General features: G+C 45.0%; 2 protein-coding genes across 2 annotated transcripts in view; one reads left to right on the plus strand and one right to left on the minus strand.

Moving 5' to 3' along the window:
- Positions 1-65: 65 nt before the first annotated feature.
- Positions 66-2,368, minus strand: LOC121549740 (U6 snRNA-associated Sm-like protein LSm5). The gene is made up of 5 exons (XM_041861594.1): positions 2,268-2,368; positions 1,541-1,636; positions 1,130-1,157; positions 628-700; positions 66-377 (listed from the first exon to the last, which is right to left on the minus strand). The coding sequence occupies exons 1-5, from the start codon at positions 2,311-2,313 to the stop codon at positions 345-347; spliced, it is 276 nt and encodes a 91-aa protein (XP_041717528.1). The 5' UTR covers positions 2,314-2,368; the 3' UTR covers positions 66-344.
- An 80-nt stretch (positions 2,369-2,448) lies between these two features.
- LOC121549739 (late secretory pathway protein AVL9 homolog) overlaps positions 2,449-17,922 on the plus strand; it is a 52,521-nt gene continuing 37,047 nt past the window's right edge. Inside the window, exons 1-6 of the mRNA XM_041861592.2 lie at positions 2,449-2,832; positions 12,424-12,544; positions 15,902-15,990; positions 16,564-16,635; positions 17,156-17,245; positions 17,437-17,503. Coding sequence (XP_041717526.2) covers positions 2,749-2,832; positions 12,424-12,544; positions 15,902-15,990; positions 16,564-16,635; positions 17,156-17,245; positions 17,437-17,503 — 523 coding nt within the window. The 5' untranslated portion in view covers positions 2,449-2,748. The remainder of the gene's footprint in view (positions 2,833-12,423; positions 12,545-15,901; positions 15,991-16,563; positions 16,636-17,155; positions 17,246-17,436; positions 17,504-17,922) is intronic.

Genomic DNA, 17,922 nt, shown 5'->3' on the forward strand with positions numbered 1-17,922 from the left:
GGCCGAAGTTCGTGATGGTCTGTCTTGTCCTTTAGGAGCTATAAATGATCACACTGGGGGGGTTGTTTATTTCCAATCACACTTGATTCTGTGATTTATTTATAACAAAAAAGTACTGTTTCTCACCACGAAAGTACAAATGGGTCACGTTACAACCAACTGTTGCTCTGTACAGTTACCATTATCAAGCTTTCATTAGGAAAAAGCTTTTGTTACAAATATTTTCTCAAAACTAAAACAAAGAACCAAAATAAAACATTATCACAAACTGAGGAAAGTAAGTACTGATAGGAAGGCAAGTATACCACAACATAAAACAATGTTTCAGCAAAACTTTTCTTTTTTCATACTTCAGGCCCTTCACCTCCAGGTATGAGCTAGAAAAGAGAAGGATAGAACAGAGTCGGTAGTGACATCAAGCGTTTGACAATCTAGTAAAAAAGGTAAGGAAGCCTTGTCTGAGCCAGAATGGCCCACAGGGCAGGAGCCTATCTCCTGTTTCTGTAGTGTGAGGCAGTTTGATGTACAGAGTACACCCCCTGGGTAGGACGGTAGACTGTCGCAAGGCACTCCATTTGACAATCCAATAATATTTCTGTAGTACGGTAACTGTCATAATATGCTCACCATGGTGATGTTGTTGCCGTTAAGCAGTATCTGGTCCAGTTTGGTGATCCTCCTTCCCTCTGGTGTGATTTCACTAAAACAGACAGTCATCAAGAGGAGAGATTCAACACCTGTCCTACACCAGGCAGCCCCTACTACACAAGGTACCTCTGTAGTCGCTGAACGAATTGGGACAGGTGGAAGCTGTATGGTAGCGGGCTACTGCTATAGCTCCATCTTTAACCTCCCAATGGGTTTACTGGATTTTTTCAACATACTGCTTATACCCATCTAACCCTTTCAGTTCTCCACAAGTGCATGGGCGGGCTAGCTAGGGTTGGTACCTAGACAGGGCCCAAGAGAGCAATCCATTTAGGCTATCGTTCACTACTTTTAATTGATTAGCACTATGCGCCCTGGTCGAAAGTAGTGTACTATATTGGGAATAGAGTGCATCCCTATGTATAAGCAGCCCTGTGATTCCCACTCCATGTCGGTGAACTGTAATACTTGGTGTACTTACAATTCTGTCACATCCTCTAGCACCATGTCTGAAGTTGGGTGGGTGAAGGACAACCTGTACATTGACAAAGTAAATGACTACAGTATTGTAGACGTTTGAATTCAATAAAAAAAGACTGGTTTTGTACCATAGTACTGCAGGGGGGTGGCCAACCATCCTCCCGGAGAGTGACTGGGTGTGCAGGCTTTTGCTCCAGTCCCTATACAAACACACCCGTTAAAGCTAATCAAGGTTCCGAATGAGCATCAGGTTAACACAAGCAGGTGTGTTGGTTAGATTAGGGCTGGAGAGCAAAATACGAGAGGAGCGTAGGTCTCCAAACCCTCCAAGAGGGTTTCCCACAGCCGTACCTGCAGTACAATGAAGGATACATAATGAGATGTTTCGTAGGACATTCCTTTTAAAGGATACTGACAAAATCATCGAAACCCAACAGGGTGCCGACAATTTCTTTGTCGTTCTTCATGACGATATGGATTCGGGAACCTATACATTTGTCCACGAGCTCTGAAAAGAACAAGAACAGATGTTGAAATCACAGACTGCTGGTCCAAGAGATCTACTGGGTGTACATGCTTTTCGTTTCAGGCTTCCGGCCTTGCAGTAGCCTAACACACACCTTGATTCAGCTAGGTGTAATCATTGTCCAGACGGAAGACCATGACTAACGTATTATTTGATTGAATCAGGTGGGTTAGCGATGGGCTGGAACAGAAGCCTGCACCTGGGACTGCAGGACCTGATTTGGAGAAGCCCTTCCCGCGAGAGTTTGAATTTGGCTAATCTGGTTGGTTGGCTAGCTAGCGTTCTTTCAAAATGTAGTTAGCCAACTTAATTTGAAAATATCTAGATGAAAGTCATCTGTTATTAATATAATACAGAACGTTGCTGTAGTAGCGACACTTAGGTCATATCTGTGACATCCTGACCGGCGGGTAAGGTTTGGCTAACTTTTGCTACTTAGCTAGCTAACGTTAGCTAGCTTAGCAATGCGGACATGCTACAACTGCTAGTTTACATGACTCCTGCATTACATATCTACAAAAGGGTATATTTCAATGCAACCCGGCATTGAGCGTTACCGACGTGCTTGTTATCTATATAATTTGATACACAATATGAATAAAATCACACAAACCGAGAGGGAGCAACTGTGATGGATTTGTAGCTGGAGTGGCTGCCATGTTTAGTTTGAAAAAGGCGGAAGTAATCGATCGAGCAATCAACCAAAAAAGAATCAGACTGAAGTAATCAAACAGATTTTTATCGTATCAAAGCGCTGAGGTCGTTTTTATTATTATTATGATCAATTAATATGTACAGGGAATAATACATTCACTGATTTGATGCAGCCCAAACAGAACAGAAAACGGGATTATAGATTCGGTGGTGGATAAAACAATCATAAAAGAGTCATGCCCAAGCGGTGGCGCTTCATTTTGAGTGACGTAATCCCACTCCTGGAACAGACGAAGCGGAAGAGAAAATCAAGTGCGTTGATTGTGTAACTGCGGACGTCGATTCCAGGAACACCAAGAGCAGCGCCCGTTCATTTCAACCCTGTTTACATTGGACTCTCAAGTGAAAAACAGCACATAACTGGCCGAATATCGGGGGCCATGGAGTTGCATAGCAAAGAGGAACTCAAAGGACCCGTGTTGCATATCGTGGTAGTCGGATTTCACCACAAGAAAGGCTGTCAGGTACGTCAAACTTGTGAGGCATGCTAACTAGGTAGCCTGGGCAGTGGAGATCCATAAAGCACACTAGCGGCTGCCCAGGCAACTAAACAGGCTCTTTGCGCCAGTTTTCTATTAGCAGAATGCACTGGAGAGTGGAGAGGTGCTCCTACTGGGAGGCTACACGACGTGTCAAGCGGAGCATTGGGTAATGGCTGGGGGTGTGAGTGAATGAGCTAGCTCCCCCCCCCCTTCAGAGAAATTAGACGTTGAAGTCTCTTGCGTTCTATATCATATATTAGTGTGAACATACCAAGTTTTGCCCACTAGATGCCGATGTTCCTGCTACTGCCACCGCACTATTTTATTCATTTTCCTGGTCTCTTGTGTTTATTAAATGGATCATTTTCTTTGCAACTTTGGGTAGAAAACCAATAGCTTTTGCTCATGATGAAAATAAATAGTGTGGTCATCCTCCATAATTCAAGCCAGTCCTCCATGAAAGCTAGTCAGTTTGTCCTTCTCTTAGGCTTAATTGTGTCCAGGAAACAGCACCTCTGTGTGTGGTTTATTCCCTAAAAAAAAAAAGTCTGGATTATTTATACCGTTCCTGGCAATTGGTGAACAAGCAAACCATTAGGCTACAGCGGTTCTAATGGTTTCAATGTTGTGGTCTCTATTGATGGTAAAAGTCCCAAACACACACTGTATAGTGTTTTGCAATGGTAATGGTATTGGGTTGGGTTTAATGGTAAATGTCACTAATCACACTACATACGACTGCCGTGCAATGGTTTATAAGTGTATAATTTGAGTAGTCGCTCTGGATAAGAGCGTCTGCTAAATGACGTAAATGTACATCAGGGTTGTCACAACATTTTAGTCACTAAGCCCATTTCTCCATCAAGGTTTTGGGCTTGTAGGAAAAGTCTTAATATGAGTCTTAATTTCTCAATGTGAGTCTTAATTTCTCAGAGATGAAATTATATTTCAAGAAAATAATGTTTCAGGAATGCTAATCTTATCTGTTTTCAAACTACATAAATGATTTCAGAACTATCTGAGATGGTGGGTGATGAAATCCTCTTTTGTCGTGCTTTTTGAAGTGGAATGACTCTGTTCTGTTCAAACCCACCAGTTGGTTGACAGACAAACACTACTGCCTGGAAGTCATTGATCAGTTGTTTATAAAAGAGCACAGATGGGGCAGGCCAGCAGGGTATTCTTTGCTCAGCGTCTTTGTTGCATAACACAGTTGTAAACAATTAGGGGACCAACTCGTTGGTTTACCTGGAATTATTGTAAGTGCATGGTCATGCTATATTGTGAAGAACTGCAATCAATGTCAAGTACTGAAATGCTATAATAAGTATTAATGTGCACTTTTCACTGACATGAGATCTTGTCTTACCCATGGCTAATCTCCTCGCTCTTGACCAGAGGTTTTATTTCAGCCTGCCTATACTCCCTCAGCCCTGTGACTGTTAAAGAACGTATCATCATACGCAAATCGAAAGAGATCTATACGCGCAGTCACTGCCTGCAATGTCGTTGTCACTGTGATTTTTTTTGGGTTTCAGGGATTAGCCTAAAGTTTAGTGAGTCGTTGACAAATGAATGAGAGCTTGACAGACACGATGGACAAGAAAGTTCACAAAAAGGGTAGTGTTTACGCCTGGTAATTAACCCAGTGAAAGGCTGTGTGGGTGTGGGTGTGTGTGTGTGTGTGTGTTTCCATGCAGAAAGAGTCCACCTGCTCCTTCAGTCAGGAAATGAACAGGGACAAGATAATTATTATTGCAATAAACTGGAGATGTTATCTACAGAGCTTCTGAAGAGGACAGTAGTCCTGGGTAGATTCACCGCACATGTTTTCAACAAACACAATTTTCCCAAAGGCCTTGTATGTTCACACATGAGCCTTTATAAACAGCAGGTCTTAGGCTAGGGCTTTTTCTGCTTCCACAACCACAGACTGGACTAATTATTATTCTTCAATTCAATTTGTATTAGGCTCTGCTAGTTTCTATTCCTAAAACTATGTCTAAGTCATTTCTAAGTACCCTTCCCTTCATGACCCATAGAGCCAGCATTCCGTGCCAAGCGTAGGCCGAAAATATTTTTGGTATCTCAGATTGTTCTGGAAATTCTCACCTAGGAACTTCATTGGGAGGAAGGATGTTTGACATGCTTTTTACATTTGTATCACACATTTTTTTAATGTTGAATATCATGATGAAAGTGGCCATTTAAGGCCCTTTTTAGACCTATACATGCATTTACATTTACATTTACGTCATTTAGCAGACGCTCTTATCCAGAGCGACTTACAAATTGGTGCATTCACCTTATAGCCAGTGGGATAACCACTTTACAAACATGCCTCCTGTAAGATCCAGCTCTGTCGTAGCCGGCCGCGACCGGGAGACCCATGGGGCGTCGCACAATTGGCCCAGCGTCGTCCAGGGTAGGGGAGTGAATGGCCGGCAGGGATGTAGCTCGGTTGGTAGAGCATGGCGTTTGCAACGCCAGGATTCCCACGGGAGGCCAGTATAAAAATAAATAATGAATGCACTAACTGTAAGTCGCTCTGGATAAGAGCGTCTGCTAAATGACTAAAATGTAAATGTATCTGTGAACCGTACATGATACAGACAACATCTTGATGTCATTATACTTCTCATAGTGTGCTCTAACATATGGAGTATGTCTAAATTCTAAAATGCAATTTTTCACATTCATTTATTAAACATTAAGCATATTAATATGAATATCTCAAAATAACCCTTTTTGATTTAGTTCATTTTAAGACATTGATTGGAACAATATAGACTAATCTACAAGTACATTGAATTTCCAGAGTGTGCTCTGCTAATTCTGAAGGTATGATACATTTTATGAGCACCACCAACACAGTGAATGGGAAAATGGATTCAAAGGGAACTCCCTCTGCTGGTGATTTGCTGAATGTGCAATCCTAAAGGAGAGCTGTGATTGGTTTATTACCTATAATGTTAATTTCTATGTATAAAATAGGTCATATCATAAAAAGTACCAGAGCACCCACTCTGGAAATTGGATGTGTTTGAAGAGTAGCACCTATATTGTTACAAACAATATGTCTAAAATTAAGCAAAATCAAAAACGGTACTTTTGAGATATTAATAATTTTTATGTTGAATAAATGAATGTGCATTTTTTTTTAACATCTGGATATACTCCATATGATAGAGCATACTATGAGGAATATAATGACAACAAGATGTTGCATGTATCATGTACGGTTTACAGGAAGCATGAAGGCCTATAGGTCTACAAATGGCCTAAAAATGCCCACTTTCATTATGGTTTTCTCAAATGGTTTGTCATACAAATGTAAAAACCATGTCAAACATTCTTCCTACCATGAAGTTTACTATGTGTGAGAATTGCCAGAACAATCCGAGATACCGAAAATATTTTCATCCTATGCTGCCGTGGAATCGGCCTAATACAGCGGTTCCAAAAACTAGGGGCCGCCTGATATGAAAATGGGGTCGCGGGAGAACTTCCTAAAGCCTCATAAAAAAATATATATATATATATACACAGTATCAGTCAAAAGTTTGGACACACCTACTCATTCCAGGGTTTTTCTTTATTTTTACTACTTTCTACATTGTAGAATAATAGTGAAGATATCAAAACTATGAAATAACACATATGGAATCATGTAGTAACCAAAACAGTGTTAAACAAATCAAAATATATTTGAGATTCGTCAAAGTAGCCACCCTTTGCCTTGATGACAGCTTTGCACACGCTTGGCATTCTCTCAACCAGCTTCATGAGGTAGTCACCTGGAATGCATTTCAATTAACAGGTGTGCCTTGTTAAAAGTTAATTTGTGGAATTTATTTCCTTCTTAATGCGTTTGAGACAATCAGTTGTGTTGTGACAAGGTAGGGGTGGTATACAGAAGATAGCCCTATTTGGTAAAATACCAAGTCCATATCATGGCAAGAACAGCTCAAATAAGCAAAGAGAAACGACAGTCCATCAAGACATGAAGGTCAGTCAATGCAGAACATTTCAAGAACTTTGAAAGTATCTTCAAGTGCAGTCGCAAAAACCATCAAGCGCTATGATGAAACTGGCTCTCATGAGGACCGCCGCAGGAAAGGAAGACCCAGAGTTACCTCTGCTGCAGAGGATACGTTCATTAGAGTTACCAGCCTCAAATTGCAGCCCAAATAAGTACTTCACAGAGTTCAAGTAACAGACACATCTCAACATCAACTGTTCAGAGGAGACTGCGTGAATCAGGCCTTCATGGTCGAATTGCTGCAATGAAACCACTACTAAAGGATTCCAATAAGAAGAAGAGACTTGCTTGGGCCAAGAAACACGAGCAATGGACATCAGACCGGTGGAAATGTGTCCTTTGGTCCGATGAGTCCAAATTTGAGATTTTTGGTTCTAACCGCTGTGTCTTTGTGAGACGTGGTGTGGGTGAACGGATGATCTCCGCATGTGTGGTTCCCACCGTGAAGCATGTCAAGTGTTGGTCCCATGCTTCATGAGCTGAAATAAAAGATTCCAGACATTTTCTATACGCACAAAAAATGTATTTCTCTCAAATGATGTGCACAAATTTGTTTACATCCCTGTTAGTGAGCATTTCTCATTTGTCAAGATAATCCATCCACCTGACAGGTGTGGCATATCAAGAAGCTGATTAAACAGCACGATCATTACACAGGTGCACGTTGTGCTGGGGAAATAAAAGGCCACTCTAAAATGTGCAGTTTTGTCACACAACACAATGTCACAGATGTCTCATGTTTTGAGGGAGTGTGCAATTGACATGCTGACCGCATGAATGTCTACCAGAGCTGTTGCCAGGGAATTCAATGTTAATTTCTCTACCATAAGCCGCCTCCAACGTCGTTTTAGAGAATTTATCAGTACGTCCAACCGGCCTATTGTTGCAATGTATTCTCCCATATCTGGGCTGCATGCCAAAATACACCCTATTCCCCATGTAGTCCTTAGCCTTGGTCAAAAGCAGTGCACTACATAGGGAATAGGGTGCCAATTCGGACGCATACCCAGTTATGTTATTGCCTTTGATGAACCGCAAAAATATAGTTTGTTTTAGCCTACAGTTTTCACAAATCAATCTTGCACCAATGGAATGTATTTCGCTAATGTAGCCTGTCAGTAAATAATTGTTAACAAACGATGTTTGGCTTTTCTCCTCCAGTGGCAGGCGTCTTGTTTAACTAGGTTGTGAACAGCTGACTACAATACAGGACCTTGAACATGTTCAGTTATCCAGAGGCTGCTGTGACTCATAGTCACATGATGATCAGACCAGAGTGAATAGCCCTCTTCATATGTGCTGCTGTTATGCATGTTGTCCTGACTGTACACTCCCTCATGTTGTCCTGACTACACTCCCTCATGTTGTCCTGACTACACTCCCTCATGTTGTCCTGACTACACTCCCTCATGTTGTCCTGACTACACTCCCTCATGTTGTCCTGACTGTACACTCCCTCATGTTGTCCTGACTACACTCCCTCATGTTGTCCTGACTACACTCCCCTCATGTTGTCCTGACTACACTCCCTCATGTTGTCCTGACTGTACACTCCCTCATGTTGTCCTGACTGTACACTCCCTCATGTTGTCCTGACTACACTCCCTCATGTTGTCCTGACTACACTCCCTCATGTTGTCCTGACTGTACACTCCCTCATGTTGTCCTGACTGTACACTCCCTCATGTTGTCCTGACTACACTCCCTCATGTTGTCCTGACTACACTCCCTCATGTTGTCCTGACTACACTCCCTCATGTTGTCCTGACTACACTCCCTCATGTTGTCCTGACTGTACACTCCCTCATGTTGTCCTGACTGTACACTCCCTCATGTTGTCCTGACTACACTCCCTCATGTTGTCCTGACTACACTCCCCTCATGTTGTCCTGACTGTACACTCCCTCATGTTGTCCTGACTACACTCCCTCATGTTGTCCTGACTACACTCCCTCATGTTGTCCTGACTGTACACTCCCTCATGTTGTCCTGACTGTACACTCCCTCATGTTGTCCTGACTACACTCCCTCATGTTGTCCTGACTGTACACTCCCTCATGTTGTCCTGACTGTACACTCCCTCATGTTGTCCTGACTACACTCCCTCATGTTGTCCTGACTACACTCCCTCATGTTGTCCTGACTACACTCCCTCATGTTGTCCTGACTGTACACTCCCTCATGTTGTCCTGACTGTACACTCCCTCATGTTGTCCTGACTACACTCCCTCATGTTGTCCTGACTACACTCCCTCATGTTGTCCTGACTGTACACTCCCTCATGTTGTCCTGACTACACTCCCTCATGTTGTCCTGACTACACTCCCTCATGTTGTCCTGACTACACTCCCTCATGTTGTCCTGACTACACTCCCTCATGTTGTCCTGACTACACTCCCTCATGTTGTCCTGACTACACTCCCTCATGTTGTCCTGACTGTACACTCCCTCATGTTGTCCTGACTACACTCCCTCATGTTGTCCTGACTGTACACTCCCTCATGTTGTCCTGACTACACTCCCTCATGTTGTCCTGACTGTACACTCCCTCATGTTGTCCTGACTACACTCCCTCATGTTGTCCTGACTACACTCCCTCATGTTGTCCTGACTGTACACTCCCTCATGTTGTCCTGACTACACTCCCTCATGTTGTCCTGACTACACTCCCTCATGTTGTCCTGACTGTACACTCCCTCATGTTGTCCTGACTGTACACTCCCTCATGTTGTCCTGACTGTACACTCCCTCATGTTGTCCTGACTACACTCCCTCATGTTGTCCTGACTGTACACTCCCTCATGTTGTCCTGACTACACTCCCTCATGTTGTCCTGACTACACTCCCTCATGTTGTCCTGACTACACTCCCTCATGTTGTCCTGACTGTACACTCCCTCATGTTGTCCTGACTACACTCCCTCATGTTGTCCTGACTGTACACTCCCTCATGTTGTCCTGACTACACTCCCTCATGTTGTCCTGACTGTACACTCCCCTCATGTTGTCCTGACTACACTCCCTCATGTTGTCCTGACTACACTCCCTCATGTTGTCCTGACTACACTCCCTCATGTTGTCCTGACTGTACACTCCCTCATGTTGTCCTGACTGTACACTCCCTCATGTTGTCCTGACTACACTCCCTCATGTTGTCCTGACTGTACACTCCCTCATGTTGTCCTGACTGTACACTCCCTCATGTTGTCCTGACTACACTCCCTCATGTTGTCCTGACTACACTCCCTCATGTTGTCCTGACTGTACACTCCCCCATGTTGTCCTGACTACACTCCCTCATGTTCTCCTGACTGTACACTCCCTCATGTTGTCCTGACTGTACACTCCCCCATGTTGTCCTGACTACACTCCCTCATGTTGTCCTGACTACACTCCCTCATGTTGTCCTGACTGTACACTCCCTCATGTTGTCCTGACTACACTCCCTCATGTTGTCCTGACTACACTCCCTCATGTTGTCCTGACTGTACACTCCCTCATGTTGTCCTGACTACACTCCCTCATGTTGTCCTGACTACACTCCCTCATGTTGTCCTGACTACACTCCCTCATGTTTCCTGACTGTACACTCCCTCATGTTGTCCTGACTACACTCCCTCATGTTGTCCTGACTGTACACTCCCTCATGTTGTCCTGACTACACTCCCTCATGTTGTCCTGACTACACTCCCTCATGTTGTCCTGACTACACTCCCTCATGTTGTCCTGACTACACTCCCTCATGTTGTCCTGACTACACTCCCTCATGTTGTCCTGACTGTACACTCCCTCATGTTGTCCTGACTACACTCCCCTCATGTTGTCCTGACTACACTCCCTCATGTTGTCCTGACTGTACACTCCCTCATGTTGTCCTGACTACACTCCCTCATGTTGTCCTGACTGTACACTCCCTCATGTTGTCCTGACTACACTCCCTCATGTTGTCCTGACTACACTCCCTCATGTTGTCCTGACTGTACACTCCCTCATGTTGTCCTGACTGTACACTCCCTCATGTTGTCCTGACTACACTCCCTCATGTTGTCCTGACTACACTCCCTCATGTTGTCCTGACTGTACACTCCCTCATGTTGTCCTGACTACACTCCCTCATGTTGTCCTGACTGTACACTCCCTCATGTTGTCCTGACTACACTCCCTCATGTTGTCCTGACTACACTCCCTCATGTTGTCCTGACTGTACACTCCCTCATGTTGTCCTGACTGTACACTCCCTCATGTTGTCCTGACTACACTCCCTCATGTTGTCCTGACTACACTCCCTCATGTTGTCCTGACTGTACACTCCCTCATGTTGTCCTGACTACACTCCCTCATGTTGTCCTGACTACACTCCCTCATGTTGTCCTGACTGTACACTCCCTCATGTTGTCCTGACTACACTCCCTCATGTTGTCCTGACTGTACACTCCCTCATGTTGTCCTGACTACACTCCCTCATGTTGTCCTGACTACACTCCCTCATGTTGTCCTGACGTACACTCCCCTCATGTTGTCCTGACTGTACACTCCCTCATGTTGTCCTGACTACACTCCCTCATGTTGTCCTGACTACACTCCCTCATGTTGTCCTGACTGTACACTCCCTCATGTTGTCCTGACTACACTCCCTCATGTTGTCCTGACTACACTCCCTCATGTTGTCCTGACTGTACACTCCCTCATGTTGTCCTGACTGTACACTCCCTCATGTTGTCCTGACTGTACACTCCCTCATGTTGTCCTGACTACACTCCCTCATGTTGTCCTGACTACACTCCCTCATGTTGTCCTGACTGTACACTCCCCTCATGTTGTCCTGACGTACACTCCCTCATGTTGTCCTGACTACACTCCCTCATGTTGTCCTGACGTACACTCCCTCATGTTGTCCTGACTGTACACTCCCTCATGTTGTCCTGACTACACTCCCTCATGTTGTCCTGACTACACTCCCTCATGTTGTCCTGACTGTACACTCCCTCATGTTGTCCTGACTACACTCCCTCATGTTGTCCTGACTGTACACTCCCTCATGTTGTCCTGACTGTACACTCCCTCATGTTGTCCTGACTACACTCCCTCATGTTGTCCTGACTACACTCCCTCATGTTGTCCTGACTGTACACTCCCTCATGTTGTCCTGACGTACACTCCCTCATGTTGTCCTGACTGTACACTCCCCTCATGTTGTCCTGACTACACTCCCTCATGTTGTCCTGACTACACTCCCTCATGTTGTCCTGACTGTACACTCCCTCATGTTCTCCTGACTACACTCCCTCATGTTGTCCTGACTGTGTGATCTCTTATTTTCTTTAATTTAAAGCCCCAGGAATAAAATAAAATATGAAATAAGGACTAGCTGAATAAAGACCGACTTGGTTTTAGTTGAGTCAATTTAGGTACTCCCTGCTAAGTCAATCTGATCCACGCCTAAGATAGATAGCATTTTAGTTGTGTGTGTGTGTGTGTGTTAGCAGGATGGGTAGTGGTTTCTAGGTGCTGACATCTGCAGTGTTTTCTCAGGTGGAATACTCCTACCCTCCCCTCATCCCTGATGAGGGCCATGACAGCAACAACCTGCCAGAGGAGTGGAAGTACCTGCCTTTCCTTGCCCTGCCTGACGGGGCACACAACTACCAAGAAGGTACATAAAACCCTGACCCCTGACCTTTACCCTGACATTAACCTTAACCCTGCCTGAAGGGGCACACAACTACCAAGAAGGTACATAAAACCCTGACCCCTGACCTTTACCCTGACATTAACCTTAACCCTGCCTGACAGGACACAACTACCAAGAAGGTACATAGAGTCTGCATGCCAAATGGCACACTATTTCCTTTATAGTGCACTACCTTTGACTGGGGCCCAGAGGGTGCAATTTGGGACACATCCAGACACTTCCTATTTTTTTCTCTCTCTTCTTTCTCATCTCTCTCCCATCTCCCATCTCTCTCCCATCTCTCTCATCTCTCCCATATGTTACTACACTGCTCCTGATAGTTTCAATAATGCGTCTACTGCCACATTCCCCCCTCTCTTCGCCCCTGTGAGACTCTGTTATCACGTCTCAGACACCTTTCCTGGTCAAATAAATTAAGTACATTTAAAAAAAGAAAAAGAAGATCTCTGCTGATGATGAGTCATCATTACCTCTGTGGAAAAATGTACTACTTCTCTTTGTCATCATGTTTGGCTTAGCCTAGATGGCCGCTGCAGTGCTGATGTTAGTATGCAAAATCAGCAGGAATGAATGTTGGACATGAGAGTTTAAAGCTAGTTAGGGTGTGACTGTGACAGTGTTGTTCTGCTGGGTAGTGTTGAGGCCTTGAGGCCCTCCATCTTGGTAAAACCTCCTGTTGTTCATGATGTCACTGAGGCCAACAGGCCAGGCTGTTAGCTAGTTAGCGTTCAGTCATCATGTGATATGATTTTGTCCTTTGGTCTGCTACTGACCTGGTCCTGTTGTTGAGCTGTAGATAGGGAGGGAGTGGACTCGATTCACAGTGTTATTTTGGAACACACCCATTTCCTTTTCAAGTGGATATGTAACAGATAGGCCTAGTAAGATGAGAAAGCTGAACAATATTATAGATAAAAAGTCTGTGTTTTAGACATCAGGCCTACATGTGTATTAATAAAAAGTATTAGTCTAACTACACTGGTATTTTTCAATCTGGGTACAAGTCCTCACCGATTCCATATTTCACACTGTAGGCCCTGTAGTGTCTGTGGGGGTTCACTGGCTGCTTGTTTGCCGGATGCATGAACCTCGGTGACGCAGTACATTTGATTAGGGAGTGATTCACTGCAGTGCAGTCGGGCTATAAAAGCAACAACAACGTGAGACCGAGTCATGCACGGGATGGCAGAGTTCATGGGAGTAGAGCAGAGCAGAGGGTAGTGCTGCTGAGGACGGGGAGCTCGTAGGCTTCTGCTGTGGCTCTTCATATGTCCTTGGCTGTGCTGTTGCTCTGGTCCAGGTCGTTACATGCGGCTTGCTGACGCTAAAGGCTCAGGCTCAGCAAGCCGCATGTAACGACCAGGACCAGAGCTAGCTGTACTGTGCCAACCAGTCTGGCTGCCCTGACCCGACCTGTCTCTGTCTACTAAATGGCCTTGTTGGAGCCACAGAGATGTGTCCTTGTTGTAGCCACAGAGATGTGTCCTTGTTGTAGCCACAGAGATGTGTCCTTGTTGTAGCCACAGAGATGTGTCCTTGGTGGCTGTCACAGAGATGTGTCCTTGGTGGCTGTCACAGAGATGTGTCCTTGGTTGCAGTCACAGAGATGTGTCCTTGGTTGCAGTCTGTGTCACTGACTGTAGCCCTTATCTCTGTGACTGCAACCAAGGACACATCTCTGTGACCATGTGTCCTTGGTTGCAGTCACAGAGATGTGTCCTTGTTGCAGTCACAGAGATGTGTCCTTGTTGCAGTCACAGAGATGTGTCCTTGTTGCAGTCACAGAGATGTGTCCTTGTTGCAGTCACAGAGATGTGTCCTTGTTGCAGTCACAGAGATGTGTCCTTGGTTGCAGTCACAGAGATGTGTCCTTGGTTGCAGTCACAGAGATGTGTCCTTGGTTGCAGTCACAGAGATGTGTCCTTGGTTGCAGTCACAGAGATGTGTCCTTGGTTGCAGTCACAGAGATGTGTCCTTGGTTGCAGTCACAGAGATGTGTCCTTGGTTGCAGTCACAGAGATGTGTCCTTGGTTGCAGTCACAGAGATGTGTCCTTGGTTGCAGTCACAGAGATGTGTCCTTGGTTGCAGTCTGTGTCACTGACTGTAGCCCTGAGAGAGAGGATGCCTTAGAAAACCACTCAGTCGCTCACTGTCAACATGGCCATTGGCCTCCTGATCCAAATCCAACCCCACCTTCTCTGATCAAATTGAATGACATTTCCACAGCTCGTTGTATTTGTCCACATGATCCATTATAGATGCAGTCTACTGGAAACAAGGGGCCGCTTCCTCCTCTATAATGTTATCATCTTCCCTCTTCTTGTTGTTGTTGTTGGTACCAAAAACCTCATTACGCCTCAATCACACCGACCAGCGTCGTTGCATGAGCCTTACGTAACTGAAATAACTGTCAAATGCTTGGAATCACATGCTCATTCTTCCAACTCATCAGTTTATTGAAGAATGATCATGTGATTCCAAGCATTTGGCAGTTATTTCAGTTACGTGAGGCTAATGATGTTTTAGTGCTAATTACAACAACAGAGGGAAGATGATGAGTTGTTTTCAGGCATCTTTAGTTGCTACAACAGATGCTCACTTTAATATGTAATTCATCGGCTAATTGCGTTGTCGTTTGGCTAATTAACTAACGATCATGTTCATACAGATCTCAGATTAGAGAGATGTAATTCAGCTAGGCTTCACGTAACAGATGTTGCATGTAATTACATTTTTAACATTTTGACGTTTTAGTCATTTAGCAGACGCTCTTATCTGGCGCGACTTAGTCAGTGCTTTCATCTTAAGTTTAGTAAGGGGAAACCACCACATATTATTTACATTTACGTCATTTAGCAGATGCTCTTATCCAGAGCGACTTACAAATAGGTGCATTCACCTTATAGCCAGTGGGATCACCACTTCACAATGTTTTTTTTTTTGGGTGGGTTGGGGTAAGGGGGGGGGTAGAAGGATTACTTTATCCTATCCCAGGTATTCCTTAAAGAGGTGGGGTTTCAAATGTCTCCGGAAGGTGGTGAGTGACTCTGCTGTCCTGGCGTTGTGAGGGAGCTTGTTCCACCATTGGGGTGCCAGAGCAGCGAACAGTTTTGACTGGGCTGAGCGGCAACTATGCTTCCGCAGAGGTAGGGGAGCCAGCAGGCCAGAGGTGGATGAACGCAGTGCCCTCGTTTGGGTGTAGGGACTGATCTGGAGCCTGAAGGTACGGAGGTGCCGTTCCCGTTATCACAGTCATTGCAGGTGGACCATTCTTCAAAATGGCTGCTAATAACGTGATTTGATGTTTTGTTTTTCAGACACCGTTTTCTTCCACCTCCCCCCTCTTACTGGAGTAGATATGAAGTGTGTGTACGGAGTCTCCTGCTATCGCCAAATAGAAGCTAAGGTTGGTTCCACCTCGTGGCTCTTTAATATTTGTGTCTTTGGCTACTTTCCAGAAAACAAAGTGAGTATTGTCTCTACTAGCTGATCTACAGAGGACCACTGTACCACAGAGTAGTCTCTACTAGCTGATCTACAGAGGACCACTGTACCACAGAGTAGTCTCTACTAGCTGATCTACAGAGGACCACTGTACCACAGAGTAGTCTCTACTAGCTGATCTACAGAGGACCACTGTACCACAGAGTAGTCTCTACTAGCTGATCTACAGAGGACCACTGTACCACAGAGTAGTCTCTACTAGCTGATCTACAGAGGACCACTGTACCACAGAGTAGTCTCTACTATCTGATCTACAGAGGACCACTGTACCACAGAGTAGTCTCTACTAGCTGATCTACAGAGGACCACTGTACCACAGAGTAGTCTCTACTAGCTGATCTACAGAGGACCACTGTACCACAGAGTAGTCTCTCTACGCTTTTCTCTGTGGTTATGTTTGCTGACTGTTTGCTGACTGTTTCCTGACATGTCATTAGGTATGGGCGTCAAAGCATTTGATGTTTTTCTTTTTCAGTCCCTGAAGGTCCGACTAGCTGACGTCACCAGGGAGACGGTCCAGAAGAGTGTGTGTGTCCTCAGTCGAGTGGTGAGTGTCCTGATTTGTCAAGGCTGGGAGAAGGAGGGAGGGAGGGAGGGAGAAGGGAGGGAGGGAGAAGGGTGGGGATGACAGTGGACAGCTCCCTTAATTCACAGTGACAGAACAGCTGATGGGCAGGGAGTTATGGGAGATGGATTTGGGGGGCAAAAGAGAGGACACCAGAAAAGCACCAGAACTGTTGGCTGTTGTAATCCCATTTCAATCACATTGGTTTTCTAAGTCAAAAATATAGTGTAATGTAGCCCAAAGAAACCACCACCACCCACCGGCCCAGCAAAACTATTTCTGGTCAGGACTCAGTAGGGAGATGTTGGTTCTCTTCCTCACATAAACACAGAACACAGAGAGCTGCTGACCAAGCCTCATAGCCGCCTAGAATCCAAATGAAATATAGCTCTTTTTTTCTAAAGAGGCAGTGAAGTTGAACAATGGTGAAATCAGGCATTATTCAGTTTGAATTATGGGCTACTGGCACCTTCACTTAGTAATTGGTGTTCTTCCTCCCCAGCCTCTGTACGGTCTTCTCCAAGCTAAACTACAGCTCATCACACACGCCTACTTTGAGGAGAAGGACTTCTCACAGATATCTATATTGAAGGTGAATGTTTTCAGTCAGCTCTCTTTCACGGTCAAATGTTTAATCACAAAGGCTTGAATCACTTTCTCCTATGATGTGTGACCTTATGTGTTTGTGGACCATTGAATTTAGAACCTTATCTTACCTGGTCTCTGTCTCTGTCTCTGTCTCTGTCTCTGTCTCTGTCTCTCTCTCTCTCTCTCCATCTGTAGGAGTTGTATGAACACATGAACAGCTCTCTAAGAGGGATGGCTCTAGAGGGATCCCAAGTGTTCCTGGGTAAAACTATTCTGCTATTCTCCCTGGCTTCAAATGGCACACCATTCCCTTCATAATGCACTGCTTTAGGCACTGCTTTAGGCACCGCTTTAGGCACCGCTTTAGGCACCGCTTTAGGCACCGCTTTAGGCACCGCTTTAGAAACCGCTTTAGACACCGCTTTAGACACCGCTTTAGGCACCGCTTTAGGCACCGCTTTAGACACCGCTTTAGGCACCGCTTTAGACACCGCTTTAGGCACCGCTTTAGGCACCGCTTTAGGCACCGCTTTAGACACCGCTTTAGACACCTCTTTAGACACCGCTTTAGACACCGCTTTAGACACCGCTTTAGACACCGCTTTAGACACTGCTTTAGACACCGCTTTAGGCACCGCTTTAGGCACCGCTTTAGACACCGCTTTAGACACCGCTTTAGGC

This window comes from Coregonus clupeaformis, chromosome 34 (genome assembly GCF_020615455.1).
Source record: "Coregonus clupeaformis isolate EN_2021a chromosome 34, ASM2061545v1, whole genome shotgun sequence".
Classification (NCBI taxonomy): domain Eukaryota; kingdom Metazoa; phylum Chordata; class Actinopteri; order Salmoniformes; family Salmonidae; genus Coregonus; species Coregonus clupeaformis.

Bases quoted from the DNA above. Each gene is read 5' to 3' on its own strand.
- LOC121549740 (XM_041861594.1), bottom strand. From the start codon at position 2,313: ATGGCAGCCACTCCAGCTACAAATCCATCACAGTTGCTCCCTCTCG. The intron at 1,637-2,267 runs GTTTGTGTGATT...TGTTCTTTTCAG, and splicing joins ATCACAGTTGCTCCCTCTCG to AGCTCGTGGACAAATGTATA. The intron at 1,158-1,540 runs GTATCCTTTAAA...ACCCAACTTCAG, and splicing joins GGGTTTCGATGATTTTGTCA to ACATGGTGCTAGAGGATGTG.